This window comes from Schistocerca cancellata, chromosome 3, assembly GCF_023864275.1.
Source record: "Schistocerca cancellata isolate TAMUIC-IGC-003103 chromosome 3, iqSchCanc2.1, whole genome shotgun sequence".
Lineage (NCBI taxonomy): Eukaryota > Metazoa > Arthropoda > Insecta > Orthoptera > Acrididae > Schistocerca > Schistocerca cancellata.
The window spans coordinates 677,878,525-677,900,957 of record NC_064628.1 but is presented as its reverse complement, the minus strand read 5'-3'; the positions used below and the strand labels follow the sequence as shown (position 1 = coordinate 677,900,957).

The following is a 22,433-nucleotide window of genomic DNA, read 5'->3' as shown; positions in this document are numbered from 1 at the left end:
CTTCTCCTAGCAGATCTCTTGCCAACAGCCAGCTCCCATTCCCCAACCTCCTTCTCCCTCCTCATCCTATCTAGCTCCTCCTGTGCGTTTTTCAATTGCACCTGAAGGGCACAGATCTTACGCTCCTGCTCCTCTATCAACTTGCTCTTGCTACATAACCTGCAGTTCCAGGAGAAGATCTCACCAGAATGCCCACTGGCTTCCCCATTGCATTCCCGCCAGTGAAAATACTTCGAACAAGTCTCACACCGCAATCCACTACTCACGAACCTACGGCAAAGCCCACACTTCTCACTCATGGTAAAATTTTACTTTTTCTAAGTTCCGCTACTACAATAAGAAGATGTTCAAAACCTGACTACAATAATCACAAACTTACTCTACAAGGGAAGTAACTACTATTATTAACAGTACTAATAAACAACAAATGTGAATATAACAAAAGACTAATGCAGAAAGAGAATCAAACGTCTAATGACACAGTAACGAAGCTGAAAACAGTTCCCAAAAGGTTCTTCTGAAATTATTTCACCAGAAAAAACCAAGAACACCGGTTGAAGACTACTAAAGTTCCCAAATAAACCACTATACACAAACAATTAATCAGTACTTAGCTTACGATGCGCCGCTACAGCTGCAACTGGTCAGCGCGGAATGTAAACACAGGTAAGAGGTTACGTTGCTCGATACGAAACACACACAAATATCAGGTCACAACACAATAAAGGCAGAGGTGAATGAAGAAACCACTAATACGTCACTTATATAGTAAATGTTATCACAAAAACCGTTAAAATATGTATCTGAAACCTAAAAATATATAAAAACTTAGAGAGCGTTCTCACACGCAGTCACTCGCTTATGACGTCACACCAAAGAAGATGTCATACATGACGCATTGCTGGCTAGACGTCAGGTATGAGCGAAACCATTGCACTGCACTTGGCGAGAAATTTAGGTTTCAAAGCTCTTGGTTTTGAGGCGCAAAATGACACTTACGCTGAACACCAACAAAAGCAAAACGAGAATAATGGTGTGTAGTCGAATTAAATCAGGTGATGCTGAGGGAATTACATTAAGAAATGAGACACTAAAAGTAGTAGATGAGTTTTGCTATTTGGGAAGCAAAACAACTGTCGACTGTCGAAGTACGGAGGATATAAAATACAGACTGGCAATGGCAAGAAAATCATTTCTGAAGAAAAGAAATTTGTTAACATCCAGTACAGATTTAAGTGTCAGGAAGCCCTTTCTGGAAGGATTTGTTTGGAGTGTAGCCATGTGTGGAATTGAAAAGAGACGACAAACAATTTAAACAAAAAAGAGAATAAAAGCTTTTGAAATGTGATGCAACAGAAGAATGCCGAAGCCTAGATGGGAAGATCATGTAACTAATGAGGAGGTACAGAATAGATTTGGGGAGAAGAGAAATGGTACAGCCTGACTAAAAGAAGGAATCAGTTGGTAGGACACATTCTGAGGCATCAGGGATAACCAATTTAGTACTGGAGGGAAGCATGGGGGTAAAAATCGTAGAGGGAGACCAAGAGATGAATACAGTAAGCAGATTCAGAAGGATGGAGGTTGCAGCAGTTACTCGGAGATGAAGAGGCTTGCACAGGATAGAGTAGCATGGAGAGCTGCATCAAAGCAGTCTTTGGACTGATGACCACAACAAGAACAACATGCAGCTATATTGGGTGAGTTTTCAATGTGAATGGCAATGTCGCCTGCAAGAAGTATAGATAATTTGCAGACGACAATTTCTCTTAGTTTTCTTTTTGTTTGGGTAACGGTTTAGTCAATAATTAACGTCAATATTTACTGTTCGTAGAAACTAGCTTCGGACACCACCTGTGACATGAAGTGCAGCGGCATACAGGTGTCGGAACAAATACCCGCGTGGAAGACTTCCTGTTTCGTGATCACAATAAGAGGTCTGCAAAACGGCATTTTGCGCGCTCGTACTCACTAGAGCGCACTGCGCTAGGGGATGGTGTGCCTCAGCTACTCCAGATTGATTTTTTTTTTTCGCAGTTGTTGGAGAACTTTTGCGGAAATGGAAAGCCTGGGGAAAATTTGGGAAAGAAATTTCGATTCCGGGGAATTGGGAAGTATTTTATCAGACTAGCCTTACCAATAATGTCATCTCTGACGTTTTAGTTCAAACACACATATTTAATTTCTAGATATTCAGTCGATATCACTCCCTCTCTTCAAATCAAACGATACAGCATTCCTTTTGTGGGAGATGTTAGGCTTTCCGCGATAGTAACGCTCCTTGACATCACTATGATGTGTACATGTTATATGTTTCGACCGTTTGGGATGTCTATTGACTTTGTGGTCGTATCGAGTTCTGAGAAGACGCCATATGGTCTTTCGTCGTTTTAGTTGAGGCCTGCCTTTGGAAGGTTTTATATTACAGCGTATGTCCTATGAGTATATGCTGTTTCAAACACTGAGGTTCTCTCGAAAACACTTCGGAATTGGTACAGTTTGTTGAAATTATATGTTAGGTAATGAGAGATGGGCCATTATGAGCAGTCACGAGGTGTAAGTAAAATACACAATTTCATAAGTTCACAGCAGGGTAGTGGAGTCAACCGCCTTACCGTAGTGGTAAACCGGTTCCCGTCAGGTCACCGAAGTTAGGAGCTGACGGGTTAGTTATCAATTGGGTGGATCACAGTTAGGATCTGCCGAGCGCTGTTGGCGACTAGAATGCACCCAGACCTTCGGAGGCCAATTGAGGAGCTACTTGATTGAGAAGTAGTGGCTCTGGTCACGAAAACTGACAGCAGCCGGGAGAGCAGCATATTGGCCACATGCCCCTCCATATCCGCATCTAGTGATACGTATCAGCTGAGGATGACTCGGGGGCCGGTCGTTACCGTTGGGCCTTCCGAGGTATGTTCGCAGGAGCAGTAGTGTAGTGAATAGAGGTGTTGAGTTGTGAAGTGAGATATAGGTGGTGAGCCAGTGAAACATCTACATCTACATCCATACTCCACTTTCCACCTGACGGTGTGTGGCGGAGGGTACTTTGAGTACCTCTATCGGTTCCCCCTTCTAATCCAGTCTCGTATTGTTCGTGGAAAGAAAGATTGTCAGTATGCCTCCGTGTGGGCTATAATCTCTCTGATTTTATCCTCATGGTATCTTTGCGAGATATACGTAGGAGGAAGCAATATACTGCTTGGCTCCTCGGTGAAGGTATGTTCTCGAAACTTCAACAAAAGCCCGTACTGAGCTACTGAGCGTCTCTCCTGCAGAGTCTTCCACTGGAGTTTATCTATCATCTCCGTAACGCTTTCGCGATTACTAAACGATCTTGTAACGAAGCGCGCTGCTCTCCGTTGGATCTTCTGTATCTCTTCTGTCAACCCTATCTGGTACGGATCCTACACTGGTGAGCAATTTTCAAGCAGTGGGCGAACAAGTGTACTGTAACCTACTTCCTTTGTTTTCGGGTTGCATTTCCTTAGGATTCTTCCAATGAATCTCAGTCTGGCATTTGCTTTACCGACGATCAACTTTATATGAACATTCCATTTTAAATCACTCCTAATGCGTACTCCCAGATAATTTATGGAATTAACTGCTTCCAGTTGCTGACTTGCTATATTGTAGCTAAATGATAAGGGATCTTTCTTTCTATGTATTCGCAGCACATTACACTTGTCTACATTGAGATTCAATTGCCATTCCCTGCACCATGCGTCAATTCGCTGCAGATCCTCTTGTATTTCAGTACAATTTTCCATTGCTACAACCTCTCGACATACCAAAGCATCATCCGCAAAAAGCCTCAGTGAACTTCCGATGTTATCAACAAGGTCATTTATGTGTATTGTGAATAGCAACGGTCCTACGACACTCCCCTGCGGCACACCTAAAATCACTCTTACTTCGGAAGACTTCTCTCCATTGAGAATGAGATGCTGTGTTATGTTATCTAGGAACTCTTCAATCCAATCACACAAATGGTCTGATAGTCCATAGCTGTTACTTTGTTCATTAAACGACTGTGGAGAACTGTATCGAACGCCTTGCGGAAGTCAAGAAACACAGCATGTCTATGGCCCTCTGAGTCTCGTGGACGAATAGAACAATGAAGAAAGCAAATGGGGCGCCCGTCCAGCATTTTTTTAAATTTTTTATTTATGATGAGGCTATTGTTTCTAATTACAAATTGAAACTTTTTGTTTATGTAAATTTTGTGATAAGTACGACAATTTTACAGCTCTGAACACATAATACCATCTTCAAGACGCCAACACCAACTAATAATAGTTTAAAGGAATAGGTAGGTTAAGGTATTTGGGGAAAAGTTCACTCACCAGGTGGCGTTACTAACAAATCTAGAGGTGTTTCTAAAGTTATGACCTTCTTGCGCAAGGGGGTTTAATGATGAAACTTTTCATGCTCCGCAGCAAAACTTTCTAATATGATAATTTTACACATTACTTACGTAATTAGATACTCTGACTTGTTTTCGAGTTACAGAAAAATAGCAATATCTGTAAACATAGATTTGCGTGGGAAATGATACATATACTATTTCATCAAAACTATTCAGACACCCGCGCGTGCCGGCCGGAGTGGCCGAGCGGTTCTAGGCGCTACAGTCTGGAACCGCGAGACCGCTACGGTCGCAGGTTCGAATCCTGCCTCGGGCATGGATGTGTGTGATATCCTTAGGTTAGCTAGGTTTAAGTAGTTCTAAGTTCTAGGGGACTGATGACCTCAGAAGTTAAGTCACATAGTGCTCAGAGCCATTTGAACCATTTTAACGCCCGCGCGTAATGCGGAGTTGACCACTAGATATCACAGAGCTGTACCGTTAGTATAAAAGGAACCTGCTGAATGGGTCGGCCAGGAGAGCTGACTTCGAACGTGGACTAGCCATTGTACGTCTGCTGATCAACAAATCCGTCACTGAGATTTTTTTACCTTTAAGGTTACTCAAGTCAACTGCAGGTGGTGTAATTGTGATGCAGAAACGCGAAATAACAACCATACCGGGCAGACCTTATGTTATGGCGGGTAAAGACCATCCACATCTACATCGGCACTTAAGTGTCTGGCAGAGGGTTCATCGAACCAGCTTCACAATAATTCTGTATTATTCCAATCTCGAAGAGCGCACGGAAAAAACGAACACCTATATGTTTCTGTGTGAGCTCTGATTTCCCTTATTTTATTATTATGATTGTTTCTCCCTATGTAGGTCGGCATCAACAAAATATTTTCGCATGTGGAGGAGAAAATTGGTGATTGAAATTTCGTGAGAAAATTCCGCCGCAACGAAAAATCGTGTGAAACCAGCGGAAGGAATCACTCGTGAGTGCCCAAGTGCTGCCAGCAATTCAGCCAGTACAGTGACTGCGCGTACGGAGTCAACGGTCAAACACCTTCTCATATGTCACACATTTCCGTTGTCAGTGCTGAGCGACGCTTGAGATAGTGCCCAGAGCGATGTCATTGGACAGTCGATGACAGGAAGCGAGTCATTTGGAATGATTAATCATGCTAGACCCTAGAGATACCAGCACTGTGCACTGTGTACAGTAGAGGAACACATCGAGAACGATGATTGATTGTAGCATCATGACAACGCATCCTGTCATAAAGCAGCATCTGTGAAGCAACGATGTTGTTTTTGTTGTTGTTGTTGTTGTTGTTGTTGTCTTCAGTCCAGAGACTGGTTTGCTGCAGCTCTCCATGCTACGCTGTCCTGTGCAAGCTTCTTCAAAAAAATGGTTCAAATGGCTTTGAGCACTATGGGACTTAACTTCCGAGGTCATCAGTCCCCTAGAACTTAGAACTACTTAAACCTAACTAACCTAAGGACAATACACACAACCATGCCCGAGGCTGGATTCGAACCTGCGACCGTAGCGGTCACGCGGTTCCAGACTGAAGCGCCTAGAACCTCATGGTCACACCGGCCGGCTCAAGCTTCTTCATTTCCAAGTAACTACTGCACCCTACTTCCTTTTGAATCTGCTTAGTGTATTCAAGTCTTGGTCTCTCTCTACGATTTTTACTCTCCACGCTGCCCTCCGATACTAATGATGCCTCAGCACATGTCCTACCAACCGATCCCTTCTTCTAGACAAGTTGTGCCACAAATTCCTCTTTTCCAAAATTCCCTTCAGTACCTCCTCATTTGTCACACGATCTGCCCACCTAATCTTCAACATTGTTCTGCAGCACCACATTTCGAAAGCTTCTATTCTCTTCTTGTCTAAACAATTTATCGTTCACGTTTCACATCCATACATGGCTACACTCCATACAAATACTTCTAGAAAGACTTACTGACACTTAAATCTACACTCGATGTTAACAAATTTATATGAATAATAACATATCTGAAACGGACGGGTTAGCTGAGAGTCTCATTCTGAACGCAATGGAACACCTTTGAGGTGAGTGAGCCGTCGACTTGGCTCCACACGAAAGCGTCCAACATCACTACTTTCCTTCATTTCGGCTCTTCAGGAAGAACGCGCTGCAATTCCTCTACAGAAATTTAGACAGCTCACTGAAAGTATCCCCAGCAGCGCCCCTGAAGTACCGAATGCTAATCTGATTCTTTCATTAGTGCACCAGCTAGCTAGGTCAATTGCTACAAGTAAAATAAAATTACATCCGGCGTTTAATTCTGCTACAGGAAAAATTCCACTCGAAGAACTTTTTTAAAAGACGTACTGCAAGCGGTCATATACAAACAATTCGAGTGACGAAGGGTGGACACATCGAGTATTATTGTCCAGTAATAGGGGCCTGGATACTGGTTATCAGATATTGTAACTTTTCGATTCCTTTCTGCATCATCCACACATTTGACTTTTTAGATACACCGAAAACGCGTGCTGCATGTGTCTCCTATCTCCTTGTCACTGGCCGATACCATATATGCTGTCGCAGAGAAACACAGAGAAAGAGAAATTTCCACAGTCCTCTGTACAGTCACCAAATATGTGGAATTTACACATTTACAGACGTCATGGAAGGGAGCTCGCATAAAAAGTTTTAGATATGAGCATATGCTCTGAAAAGACACGTTTCCGTGTTGACAGAGAGAACTAACGTATGTCACGCTTTTAACTCTGGAGCTAATATTGGCATTTCCTACATACCTTTCCTGTATGGTGCGCAACCCACAATGACAACTTACATCGTACGTTCTAAAACTGCCCATTTCCATGTTGACAAAAAGAGAGAGTGCGAGTCACGTTTTTAATGCTCACGCTAATTACAATGTCACAAATTTCCAGCCAACCGGTTGCAAATAGAATTTACAATTCCTTAACTAGTTTTCAACGCGAACTATGGGCGCCTTCTTCAGAAGAAACTCTTACCTTACAAGTGGTTAAAAGGAAATTTGAGCGACATAGTATAGTCGCTGTTACTTACTCGTGTCCTGTACCATTGTAGTGCCCTTAGTGGCATATTTACATATTGTTTTAAAATTTTGATTATATCTGTTATGTATTCAGGTGGAAAATGTTTTAATTGTGGTTTTCATATTTTGACTAGAGCGATGTCGCTCAAATTTCCCTTTAAGCACATGTACGGTAACAGTTTCTTCTGAAGAAGGCACCCCTAGTTGGCGTTGAAAACTAGTTAAAGAATTTTAAATTCTATTTGCAACCGGTTGGCTGGAAATTTGTGTGACATTGTAATTAATTACGGTTGCTGATCACAGCCATGTTCAAAACATTAAGCTCGCGCTAATGTTGAGATTTCCTACATGCTTTCCCTGTGTGGTAGGCAACCCACATTGACAATTTACATTGGCCAGTACACAAGTTCCCGTTCGATTAACGTATCATAGGCTCATGTGCCTGATTTTTCAGCCAGTAAGAACTACAACCAGAAGCCTTGGATGACGTGTCACTGACATTTCGGAGAAAAATGTTATTTTAAAATGACAACATACCAACATATTTTACAAGTGCCATCCGAGGTAATAAGATTGTGACAGAAATGAGTCGTCACAAAATTATTTTTTGATCGAGTGTAACAGAACTTAGTGTGAATAAGTAATTTGTACAACGAACAAGCTTGAAATAGTCGACAAGAAACTAGAAATGAACCATTATGACTTTTGCTTAGTGGTTTAAGAAACAACGGAAAAGCAGAATTTCTACGGAATATGACAGAACTGCCTTAATCATTGCACCACATTCATCTGCATATAGGCTAAATCTACCGAGAGGTGTAACAAGATGCAGCAGGATTAGAACTCACAGGTGTGGGTACAGTTGGCTAACTGACACCTTACTATAGAACACGTCATCCATTTCCATTTGACATGTGTTACATCGGTGTTCAAAAAATGGTTCAAATGGCTCTGAGCACTATGGGACTTAACATCTGAGGTCATCAGTCCCCTAGAACTTAGAACTACTTAAACCTAACTAACCTAAGGACAGCACACAACACCCAGCCATCACGAGGCAGAGAAAATGTTACATCGGTGTCTCTCCTAGCAATTGTTACATGCCGTTTTGCTTTTCTTTCCGGAGTTATTGCAGTTTATTTTTGTAATGTGTTTATAGGGGAGGAACAAAAAGAAAAAACAAACGACTGCTCATAGGGTGGCTTGTGAGTCGCCCATTTTTGACTAGAAATATCGTTATTGTTCTTATTGCATACGAAGTTTCGTTTGAAGTGTAATTTAGCGAATCCAATCCAAAGAAAAGACTAAGATTAGTTTTGCGTGACATTCAGTTCAAGGATACTTACTGCCGAACTTAAAGCAGCGACAGAGGAAGGCTGTTACAAGCTGCGATTGTGTAAACAGCAAAAATACTGATTGCATTTCATTTTTTGCTGTCGTCAATAGATATTTTTGAACTGAATAACATCTCAAACTGACTGAAAGTCGATACAACAGTTATTGGATACACACAATCGTTCTTTCAAAAACTTTTTTTGCCATGATACCGAAAATGACATTTTTCGTTTAAACTGGGTCTCACTTGCCTCACAGCATAAACAGACTTCTTTTGTGGGGCAGGGGGAGGAATTTAGCTCCACTTGATACCACAGAATTTACAATGAAAATACTCGCAGAAACACAAGAGAAAAGCATTCCACGTATTTCAGGAGAAACATCCGAAACGTTTCTACAGATTCGCGAAAACCGTAACTGGTGCGAGTTTGCCTAAATTCCTACAGGAATTCGCCGAACATTCGCTCAGACTGGCCGTAAGGACGTGGTGTATTGATTCGAGTCCAGGATTCGGCTACGCAATGTGGGGGTGAGATATTTTTACAGTATTTAATAAATGGGACTACGCTTCCAGGATTATTCAGTCTCAGTACATATAGTTTATACTATATACACAGTATGCCTTTATCACGCACATCAAATGAAAAACAGATGAGACATGGAAAGGAAACGCGGCAGTACCTCTTTATGAAATTAATGCCGACTTTTAAATCGTTATAATACACTTTAAGACAAGAAAAACGACGCACAACGAAGAAATTATCCGAATCGGTCGGATTTCGGTAGATGTGATGTATATGTGCACACAGGCAAGCGTATCACAGGCACCTATTTTTCTCCTTCGGTAACGCGAACACAAATATATTCTAAGATAATAAACGACGCACCACGAAGAAATTATCCGAATGGGTCCGAAATCGGAGGATGTGATGTACATGTACAGACAAACAAATATTTATAGTTTCAGAAAAATTGCGTGATCTATTCAAGAGAAAGAGCTTCATAAATTGAGCAAGTCAATAACGCGTTGGTCAACTTCTGGCCCTTATACAAGCAGTTATTCCGCTTGGCATTGATTGTCTGTTCTGCTGAGGGATGTGCCAAATTCCGTCCAGCTGGCGTGTTAGTTCAAAAATGGTTCAAATGGCTGTGAGCACTATGGGACTTAACATCTGAGATCATCAGTCCCCTAGAACTTAGAACTACTTAAACCTAAATAACCTAAAGACATCACACACATCCATGCCCGAGGTAGGATTCGAACCTGCGACCGTAGCGGTCGCGCGGTTCCAGACTGAAGCGCCTAGAACCGCTCGGCCACAACGGCCGGCCGCGTGTTAGTTCGTCAAACTCTCAACCTGTTTCGAGGCCCTGCCCATAACGCTCCAAACGTTCGCAATTGGCGAGAGATCCGGCGACCTTGGTGGACCAAGTACGGTTCGGAAAGCACAAAGACAAGCAATTGAAACTCTCGCCGTGTGCGGGCAGGCATTATCTTGTTGAAATGTAATCCCAGGATGGCTTGCCATTAAGGGCCAGAAAACTTGACGAACAATATCGTCGACATACCGCTGTGCTGCGAGGGTTCAGTGTCCTGGTATGAAAAGAAATGGCACCCCAGACCATCACTCCTGGTCGTCGGGCTGTATGGTGGTGACAGTCAGGTTGGTATCATACCACTGCACCGGGCGTCTCTAGAGATGTCTTCAGCTGGGCTCTCATTGACTGGTGTAGAATTGTCTTCCATGATGAGTCCCGTTTTGAAATGAGCTCCGATGACCAACGAAAACGTATCTGGAGACGCCCCAGGCAGCGGCGGAATGCCAATCTGTCTGTCACTCGCCATACGCCTCATCACCAGGAGTGATGTTATGGGGTGCCAATCCATTCTATAGCAGGAGCCCTTCGGTTGTCATCCGCAGCACTCTGACAGCACAGCGGAACGCTCCATTTTGTTTCGCTTCATGGCCAGCCATCCTGGTCTTATATTTCAGCAAGATAATGACCGCTTGCACACGGCGAGGGTTTCTACTGCTTCTTTTCGTGCTTGTCAAACCCTATCTTGGTCAGCCATGTCGCCGGATCTCTCCCCAATTGAGTATTACGGGCAGGGCCTTGCAACCAGCTCGGGATTTTGACAATTTAGCGCTCCAATTCGACAATTCCCTCAGGAGGGATGTCATATACATTCATCAGTGCGATGTATCAACACCTGGCATTCGTGTGTGGTACTAGGACCCCACCTCATCCCGTTGCGAATAGAGCACCCTCTCCCAATATCTCTGAGCAGTCCCTGGAGCTAGTGATTTGCTGTGCTGCAAATTATGTTGTGCTACTACACGTGGCCATTGCTCTGTGCAATTAAAATCGTTTACTGGCGAACTGTTAAGCGTTATGAAATACACCACGGGGAACACTTAGGTCTGAATAGCTGCTCTGTTGTGAAAAACTGTTAAAAATCATAACGGTATGGTTACATTAGTACAACATGTATGTGTGCAAATACCACAGTTGGGAAATCAGACGCTGCAGGGAAAATGGGGCTGCATACGCATCTAAATGGCCATTCGTGAACGACAAATAAATTATGAAAGACCGCACGGGAATAAAATAAACGTTAAAGGCCCCACGAGCCTTTATTTGGTCAAGCAGTCTACAAAGTAGGAGCCTGATGTGTATGCAGACACGTATTTCCCTAGTATGCGTGCAGAGTTCTCAGTAGACATCATTTATTTTCTTCGTGTTGGTGGTTAACCTATTGAAGAATATACGAGTTACGACGTAAAACGCTCGTAACAGACGCGCTGAACTGTGTAACGTAGGTATTAAAATGCGGAAAGGGCCACATGAAATGTTAAGGACTGTCAGTGTTTCAACTCGCTACACGCTTAAAAATAAAATACAGCGATGAACCTCATTTGGTGCCTCCCGTCGATGATGAAATCTTTAGCGACAGAGCAATAGCTGTAAAAGGACGAATATGCAAATGGAAATCAGCATTGACCTTTGCAAAGGAACCATAGAAGAATTAGCCTTATGATCGTTTCGAATGATAGTTTGGTTCCTTAATGACTGCACCAGCTCACTAGGTGCATAGCTACAAGTAAAATAAAATTTCACCCAGCGTTTAATTCAGCTACAGTTACAATTCCGTCGTGCAGAATTGGATAGGGTGACTTATTTTAGGTAGCCGTATACGTACAATCCTATAGGAACTAAATCCTGCACTAGAGAAGCCCAAAAACTGCGTTACCTCAATCGTCATCTTTTTTTGGAGTGTTTAGCGGAAATGACCATGGACGGCCCATGCCCCACGTTTCATGGTGCACAGTATCATTGGCAGACGCACACTAGTGGTGGGTATTCACTCTAGAAAATATGGTGGGGTTATAAACTTCATTTGAGTTTCCTTTAGTTGATGCATCCAGCATATGCGGATCCACAATCAAAACATTACCTAATGAGTGCAATACACACTACAAACCATAAAATTTGTAGCAGAAATCTCGAATCATCCTAACTGATTAAGGTATGAGTTAAAAAAACTATGTTTATAATGATCATGATAATTTTAATAAGACATAGCTCAAATTCTATTATTTTAAATAAGCGAAATAAGGGATAATCTCTTGGTTATGTCAGCAATGATAAATGACTTAGAACATTCACATGCAGCTAGTAGCTTTAAGGTTACGTCTCTGAACACAAACTTGTACGTATCTTTGGTTTGTTGACTAATAATTTTATAGACTGTCGCGTACTAAATGTTGTCATTTTATTATATACGATTATACAGTTTTCTGTATAATTGGATTATGTTAAGTTGCTGCATTGGTAACAAACGGCCCTATCCACAAAAATAACTATTCCTATCGTAATATTTACTGTATGTACACCGTTTAACATCGTTATAGCCGCAATTCAGGAAACTATATAAAAAGACACATTTAGAAGCTGTACGTCTCAGGGCACATGAATATGTATCCTCAGTGTTCTAGACATCGTTCTCAATAATTTAAATAGTCTTTTTGTGACTAAAGACGAAATTCATACATTCTAAATAGGTTGTGTCCTCGCCGTTAGAACCGGCCGCGGTGGCCGTGCGGTTCTAGGCACTTCAGTCCGGAACCGCGTGACTGCTACGGTCGCAGGTTCGAATCCTGCTTCGGGCATGGATGTGTGTGATGTCCTTAGGTTAGTTAGGTTTAAGTAGTTCTAAGTTCTAGGGAACTGATGACCTCATATGTTGAGTCCCATAGTTCTCAGAGCCATTTGAACCATTTGAACTCGCCGTTAGTTTAGCAGAACTTTCCCGTGTGCACACTTGTTCCATAAGACCAACTAGTAGCATTTATTAATATTCATGCTGGTATGTTGACGAACAGTCGGTGACTTGTGTTTACTCGTCACAGATACATTCCTCGTTACACGAGACCGGAAGGTTACTATTTCAAGTACGTGCAGCAAAAGAGCGACGCTGATAAAGGGATAAAAACTTCTGTGGTTAACGCTTGACGTGAAGAGAGTAAGAAAGTTTGACTGCGACAAAAGTTTTAGTATCTGATTAAGTGTAATGTTCAATACTAATCACTAAGAATCATCAGGAATCGTTTGAGATGTGTTTCGCACTATTTCAAGATAAATACGACCCTTCGAAGAGGCAAAAATTTGAGAAAGAGGGCTGATTTAACTACCTGTGACAAAGAAACATTCTTTATGTTGTTGCAATGTGTATATAATTTGTGTACAAGGAGAAATGAGAAAATTGGTATTGCTTATGAAAGACTTATAGTAACAGTGAGATACTTGGCAACAAACAGATGCTAAGCTGATCTCAGATTTTCATCTGCGATATCAATGTCATCGTCGCGCCACGTCATGCTGGAAACAGGTCGTGCCATTTGTGAAGCAGTAAAGCGCTTCATCTGGTTTGCACATCTGGTATGAGTCATCTAAAGCGCCGCCACACTTCAAACAGGACGGAGATAAGACAATAAAACAGACAATTTTTTTCAGTCTCTGATTCATTCCCACGACGACTTGCCTGTGCAAACACTGTTTGTACAAACAAGTCGGTGCAAATACGAGGGTCGTCCACAAAGTAAGTTCTGTTTGGTTAATAAAACAAACGTGTACAGATATAGAAAAAATATTTATAGTACAAAAATCTACAACTGTTAAACTACTTTTCTACGTAGCTTCCAAAATTTTGTAGACACTTGTCATAGCGTGGCACAAGTTTTTGTAAGCGTTCTTCATGGAAGGTTGCTGCCTGTGTATTCAATCATGTGGTAACATGTTCTTTCAGCTCGTCATCATCGTTGAAGTGTTGACCACCAAGGACAGATTTTAGGTGTAAGAATAGATGAAAGTCGCTAGCAGCGAGATCCGGGCTGTATGGAGGATGATCAAACGTGTCCTAGTGAAGTTCCCGTAAGGGTTATTTGGTCATATTCGCCGTGTGAGGTCGGGCATTATTGTAGAAAAAAACAACATCTTTGGACAGTAATCCTCGGCGCTTTTTCTGTATTGCGCGGCGCAATTTCTTAATGGTTTCGCAGTAAGCATGTGCATTGATTTTTTGGCGTCGTGGTAAGAAATCAATCAGAAAAATGCCTTTCTGTCCCGAAAGACGGTGCACATGACTTTTCGAGATGTCAAGATTTGCTTAGGCTTAACCTTCGTTGTGGATGAAGTGTGTCTCCAATCCATTGATTGCCGTTTTCTTTCAGGGGTGCCCTATGATACCCAAGTTTCATCCCCCGTGACTATCCGAGAAAGAAAACTACAGCGTGTCAAAAACTGAAGTGCACTTCCCATCCATTGTTTTTTGTGTTGTTCAGTAAGAATTTTGGGTACCCAACGTGAGCAAAGTTTCCGAAATTTCGGTTTTTGAGTAACAATTTCATGAATTAGTGATCGTGAGATCTGCAAAACTTCCATGGCAACGGCACTAGGTGTAAACTTACGGTTGTGCTTAATCTTCTCTTCAATTGTGTGAACTATTTCATCAGTAACTACAGACGGGTGTCCACTTCGTTCTTCATCGTACACTTGATCACGTCCTTCATTGAATGACCCATCTTCTAACCATTGAATCACTCATAGCATTTTGGCCGTAAACCTCGCATATTTGCCGATGAATTTCCTTTGGTTTAATTTTCTTTGCATTTAGGAAACGAATCAAAGATCTGATTTCACACGCGGCGGCATTTTCAATTACGGCTGACATTATAAATAAGCACTACAAAGCACACGTCGGCAGCAGCGATCTGGAAATGGCGTACATGGCTTCTCCTTGAGTCAGAGTAACCGCCGCGCCTGCTCGTAACTGCGATCGTAGCGCTACTGCGGATAGAAATAGAAACAGAACTTACTTTGTGGGCGACCCTCGTATCAGACCCTGTAAGGGACCCTTTAAGCACGCACCTCCGGAAAAATCACTTTATTTTCTTTAACCAAGATGTAATGGTACTCGTATTGTGGACCGAGGCAATGTCATGGTGACACAGAGAAGGATCGCTTTTAATCAGCTATCATTGTTTGGTACGTACGTTACTGACTGAGGTACACGTATGTGACAAGTTTAAACGGTGCGCCGGGCTGGATAACTTATCAGCGCCCGTCCTAATACGAGCGGTTGGCAAATGCGCTGCCCGATCACACATCTCGGATTAGCTCCTACTACCACTAGGTCTCCTCCAAAGTTTTCACCTACTGGCGTACCCTGATGGTGTAAACGGTAACACACTGCCCGCTTTAGGGAGGACGACGGTTCAATCGCGCGTCCGGCCATCCTGATTTAGGTTTTCCGTGATTTACCTAAATCCCTCCAGGCAAATGCCCTGATGGCACGACCGACTACCATCCCCATCCTTCCCTAATCCGATGAGACCGATGACCTCGCTGTCTGGTCTCCTCCCCCAAACAACTCAACCCAACACTGCCCGCGAAAGGTAGGGACCCAGTTTCGAGTCCCGATGGAGCATAAAGTTTTAACTTGCCACGGTGCTCCTCTCAGCGTATACTCCAGTAATGAATAAAAAACAGACTGCCATCCCAGATTGCGTAAAACGTTTGCCTGAACAGCTGCGCTCATTCTTCTGTCGACCAACACTAACTACCTGATGCCAAACCATGAAACCACCTTCATAAAATTTCGTCACACCGACATCTACAGGAAGATACAGGTATTTCCGTGGTCTGGTCCACATATGCCCTTCCGAGTACCCCTAGGTTGCACCAGGACTTGTCACTACACAAAGTCTTCCTCCGTAGCTCCACAGAGCAGCGATAGCGTTGTTGGCACCACTCCAAGTGGCGTAAAGGTCTTCGTTCTGGCAATCAACGACGGACGGTACGGTTACAAACTAACTTATCTGAGCTGCAACGGAAGTTATCTTTATTAATTGACAAAGATTTCACAAGATTGTTTCATGCACTGAACTTTATAGTTTAACAGTTCCTATCGGTTAAATTAACAGGCCCACCAGTGGAATTATTGGGTTTAGCACTTTGCTAATTTTCCACAGTGTCTTCAGCATGAACTTGGGCGCGCGTATGTTACGTGAAATTTTCTCAGAAAATTACCTAACGTATGGATCCCCTCTACCTTGCGTCAATCGAACTCATACCATGCTTTCCGTCTGACAGATGACATTTCGATAATTATGACGCAATGTGTACGCAGCTAATATCAGCGTGATGTACGGCAACTCTTAGCGACACACAGTACGTTTCAAGAGTTTTACTTACTTACTTACCCAGCGACAAATGAACCCTTTGAGACGTCGCTACTTAACCCAGACAACCTTATACGGCGATATAGGCTGCAGTCGTTGAAAACGGATAGAATGCCACAGCCACGATTTTCGTACGTGCTTTGCATCACTCCGTCCAGTCTGTGGAAAATGGAGAAGGAAATCGGTTAGTGCCATATATATAGGATGTCAATTATTTTCAAACAAAATTACGTGTGCCATTGTAAACGAAAGGCATACGATTATTCGTGGAAGTAGCAACTGAACTCCTTAGGACAAGTTCATTTTTTTCAGAATACGAGATACAGGATCATCATTTCGGTTATGTGCATTTATGTCATTTTTTATTTATTTACTCCTTAAACTGTTTAGTACCTAATATTACAAACGTAAAATACAATAATAATAATAATAATAATAATAATAATTAAAAGAATTTATAAAAAGGTACAGAAAAGGAATAAAACACTAGTAATAAAGACTTGTCATAATTAGTGCAGTTTGTGAAGGATGCGACTAATATTGTGTCATTTTTAATAGTGGGCAATGCAGCCACTGATTTATTAAACGAAGGCGCCGTTTTCCACTTAGGCTGTATTTATTCAGACCCGTTCTTCGTTGCGAAATTAGTTTCACCATTTTTAAAGCTATTGTCAAGTGTTTACCTTGCGCTAGGTGCCACATGAAGGAAGGAAGTATTCAAATGAAATATTTTTGGTTTACAAATTGTTTTGTACAGTTCTTGATGAATCGACAGCTGGTGCGCCAACTATCTAACGAACAGAAGCATATCATGTGAATACGTTGCTGTATTCTAACGTGAGCACATTTTTCATACGTCATTGTTATTACGTACATTGGTATTACGTCACAGTGCAAGAAACTGCTAGGAGGAATTTCTCTAAAGAATAAAATTTAAATTGTTTCTGATTCATGACTCCAATTTTTTTTACCTCTGTTCGAAGGTTGTTCAAAGCGAAACATCCAGAAAAGCACACATTTCCTTGCATTGGTTAAAGTGGCGTGTTGAATTATAGTAACAAAAATCGGCGACAAAATTTGAATACAACTTCAACTTTCATGAACGCTTCAATCTTCGATGACACTTTCTCTTCTTTCAAATTACTGTTCAATATTTTTCCGATATGTGACAGCCAAATTCGGTACACTACTTTGCTTTCTTTCGAATCTTTCCTCCGACCGAGTGTCTGCAACGGACCCCATCTATAGACTCCATTTTTATAGATGCTGCGCTGTTCCGCATTCAAAACCAAACAACCGAAAAACTCATTGTTAAGCCTAAAATGCTTAACCGCGCACTGTCGTATCGATCGAGACGTAGAAACGATGACCTCACAAGCTGCTGTCTAAACCTTTATTTGGTTGCTACTAGTTTCTGTCTACTGTATTCATGGACCATCGTTTGCCACCTGGTAATTACAAACAAAACATGCAATGATACCAAGAGTAAATGATCAAAAATTTAAAAATTATACTAATTCATATTGCATAAAATCAATATGTAGTTAATGGTGAAAAATTCTTTATGGCATTTTGCTTTCTGATTACGTATAGTTGCCTTAATATTAAGTTAAATAGGCAAGCATTAGTGTTGTTATTACGTGTCACTAATAAGCTTTTGCTATCCGGACAGATCTGTATTGCAAAAGGTGGCAGAAACACTTCTTGTAAGACAGCTACGTTTATGACACAAGTGACCATCAGAGATATTACACTGACATATCAGTCTGTCACATACACGCTGTGCTTACTATTAAATATGCGTGCTATATTTCTGCAGGCATTTCTTTGAAAATAGATGCCAACCATTTCTGGAGTAATATGGTCTTTTATCACTGAACTGAAGCAATTACCTATGGAGAACTATCATTTACTTCTCAATTTTCAGATACTTAAATATCTACAAACGGCAGTCAATTCAGCTGCTTGCATCAGTGTTGTCATAATAATATCGCAAATGATATCTGACCGTTATGTTGTATGTTCATAAGTATACACATTTTGGCATGGGGAAAAGTACATTGTCAAATGTATAAAAAACAATTCTGAAATACTGGAAACAATTATTTCAAAGTTTAATTTATGTAAACTATTGTCAGAAATGACTGTAGGGTAATTCCTAACATTAAATGTTATGTTACACTGAAGTTTCAGCTGCAAGAAAGAAAATAATACTTACGACTGCACATACTATATCTTTTCTTTAAAACGTATAATTGTGTAAAATTTAAAATAACAGTATTTCTTTATACAAAAATGTATGGGAATAAGTTAAAGACACTAACATATAAGTCAAACATCTTTTGGAGTACATCATAAAAGCATATGATTTATGATGCACCTGTAAAGGCCAACCCAGTACTGATATTTTCATATTACTTTCGATGCTTGAGATTTTAAAAATCAGTGCAAAGTTAAGCCTCATATTATTTATACTTGAATACTGGTATTTTAGATATCACATGATTTTTTTTTCCTGTTGTAGCCCCTATTTGTACATTAATGTCAGTTTCTATTAAAATCTGTTAAAATATTTTATCTTCTATTTGTAGAAGAGTTAGCTTAGCTATAGACTGAACACTCCTACTTTCCAGTAACCTTCCAAAGTGTGTAGTAAAAGACACATAAGAAATTAACAATAAATTTACACACAGTGTATCCTTTCCTCCAGATGCATTATTAAATAATGTCTAAAATAACAGTGAGTCTTTACATACAAATGTATCACAGACAGCTATTTTTTTCTTGAGGTAATAACCGAAAGACAAATATATTTTTAACATCTATAGCGTAAATAAAAAAAGAATAAATAAGTTACAAAGCATTGAAATACATAATGTATGCATTTTCTTATACATTTACATAAAAGATCTTAAAGACAGTTTTTTGTTGGGCTTCATATTACATGTGTTTTGCATATAAGTATTCTGCTGTTTTAGGTATAATATAAAATTCTCCCTATTGTAGTCGCTATTTATACATTTGTAAAATCTAAAAAATTCTGTTAAATACACCTCTCTAACTTATATAAGAGGTAGCTCAGAAATAGGTTGAAAAAATTCCTTCTTTTCCACTGATCACTATAACCATGTAACACATTTGCTTAAAGATATTTTTCATATTTTGTTATTATGTCTACTGCAAAAGACCCTTTTATGGATCAATTATGATTGTCTGCATTATTTATGTTATCAATGAATGTTCCAGAATTGTAATGTAACTGAAACTGCTTGTGTCATTTACCTTCACCAGAGGGGCCACTAACCAGAATAAAAGCATCATATGTGCATATTGCTTATTATGTCATGTCAGGTAATGGCAACACTGATGATTGCCTATTTAAATTAATATTAAGACAATTATGCAGAATGCACTAGAAATAAAAATGATATAATCAGTTTTTTGACAAGTAACAACATATTGTGATTATGAAGTACACCATTTACTTTTGGTATAATGCTCTTTTTTTACGAGGTGCCAGAGCTATAGCTACATAAACACATCTTTCATGGAACATATTGCAGCTATAGAACACCAGCTTACAAAAGTAATACGAGGGTTGCCCAGTAAATAATGCCCCATATTTTTTTTCTCCAGAAGTATTTATTCCACAACAATCAAATTTACATATGTGAAAGACTGATGTTTTGTCTACTTGCTTTATTTTTTCACATAATCTCCTTCAAGTTCGACGGCCTTTTTCCAGCGAGACACAAGAGCGTGTATTCCCTGCCGGTAAAAATCTGTACTCTGCCTACGGAGCCAGGTTGTCACTTCGTGAATCACTTCTTCGTCATCGGCAAAACGTCTTCCACGAATGAAATTCTTCATTGGCCCAAACAAGTGAAAGTCTGAAGGAGCCAAATCGGGGCTGTAGGGTGGATGGGGTAACACTATCCAACCCAGTTTCGCGATGTGTTCACAAGTCCTCAAACTTGTGTGAGGACGAGCGTTATCATGCACACACTTTTGAGTATCCAAGCTGATTGATAATCACATCCACACTTCCTTTGCTTACTGACAACTCCAGTGCCAATTGTCGAGTCGTAATGCGTCGATCCCGTCGAATGAGAACATCAGCCCGCTGCAACATGTCAGGCGTGACAGCCGTGGGAGGCCTTCCCGACCGCGGCAAATCTCGGAGCTCCGCAGCACCGCCCTCTGATGCTTTCACCCTCTGTGCCCAGCGACCAACAGTACTCCTATCGACTGCAGATGTTCCGTAGACTTTGCACAAGCGTTTATGAATAGTGCCCACGGTTTCTTCCTCTGCTACGAGAAATTCAATCACTGCACGTTGTTTATGACGGATGTCACCTGCAGACGCCATTTTAGAACATTCCTACACCACCGCTCTCTGTCGGAGGAAATTGAAACTTTGCGTACACACGCGGGAAACTTCAAATAACTCGCACCTAAAGTGTCACATTTCTAATATTTTTTATTTCGGAGAAAAAAAATATGGGGCATTATTTACTGGGCAACCCTCGTACATATTTGGATCTCATTCAAAACTTTCGTGTAGTCATACATCATTAAAATGCAGCAGTATGGTCTAGTACGCAATAAAATAAAACAGAATAGAATTAGAAAGTTGTAGGCATGATATAAAGGGTAAACAAAACATTTTACTACATCTGACTAAACGACCAATGGATGATAGTTCCGTATGTACATTTTAAGTGTGTTACATCTGCTACATATTTGAGTAACTTAAAAATAGCTACAAAGTTGAAGCAGTGCATAATGAAAAATCCACAATAAAGGGATGCTTCAATCCGACTAATAAAAGCACTGCGGCAGGTTATTGTCAGTCTCCTAGAGTGTAGCATGGTCCTCAGAACTTGCGACAGTCAAATCCTTTTGGTAAATGAAAGAAGATAAATAGTATCCTCAGCTCATTAACAACCTCTGCAAGTGGCTCCTACACAAAAAATAAGTCACACTTTCTGATGCTGCATCTTTCTTGAAGCCAAACTGTAAGTCTGAAAATGATATTTCCAGATTCCCACAAGAGAGGAAAAATAAATACAACCGTGCGTTTGTGAATTAACTTGCCGCCTGCTGGAGACAGTGTGTTCTGCTGTGCACACAGAGTCCACGGTTTCGAGCAATAGCACATGCGTTCGTTCCAGAAGAGGCGCAGGAAGGCTGGGCAGTGCGAGAGAGAAGCGCCGTGTTTCGCGACACGTACACGCACCAGTTTGCACCGAGGCACGCGCTCGCGCAGTGGCAGACGCGATAATTAGCCGTGAGCGTGTATTTGACCGGCCGCGCGCCGCTGTCAGCGGCGATAAAACGCCGTAATTACCCGCGTCAGCGAGCCGCGCCGCGCCGCCCCGGCAGGTGGTCTCTCGCCAGCCGGCGCCGACGCGTCTCGTTCTCCCGATAACCACTGTTTTTAAGCGAGCAACCAGCCAGCATTCTACGTCTTCTTCACCTGTTGTATGCCGTTCTTTCTCTACTAACATCTGTAGCCAGGATCATTACGAACTCTGCTCCGTTAGCAATTTAGAATCTTGATGATGAAAGTAATTTTCACATCTCTGATATTTGAACTTGTCCCTACGTATAGAATATTACGTAATTTTTTACGGTCATCAATCCCCGTGCTAAGTCCGAAATAACATAATTATTTAAGGGTGTGCTATCTTCCAGTAGTTATTTAATAGCCAGTTTGCTGAACAGACCTACACTAACGGAAAAAGCATCGAGAACAAGCTGTTGGGAGGCGCGTTTCTACATTCGAAAGATGATGTCTACTCATATTTCGCACCAGTCGCTTACGCGCGGCGCTAATAGCGCCACTACGAAGATACAAATCAGGTTTGCTTTAAATACACACTATAACGGACGTGAGCGTCTGAGATTGGACATGTGACTTGATCTCAGTCAGAGTG

General features: G+C 41.3%; 1 protein-coding gene across 2 annotated transcripts in view; it reads right to left on the bottom strand.

The window, feature by feature from the left end:
- LOC126175652 (DNA ligase 3) overlaps nucleotides 1-22,433 on the bottom strand; it is a 644,184-nt gene that overhangs the window by 5,793 nt on the left and 615,958 nt on the right. The window contains exon 23 of one of the 2 annotated variants that reach the window (XM_049922552.1): nucleotides 16,512-16,653. In XM_049922552.1, the coding sequence (XP_049778509.1) occupies nucleotides 16,546-16,653 (108 nt within the window). In that variant the 3' untranslated portion in view covers nucleotides 16,512-16,545. The remainder of the gene's footprint in view (nucleotides 1-16,511; nucleotides 16,654-22,433) is intronic. The other variant, XM_049922551.1, reaches the window with a different exon arrangement.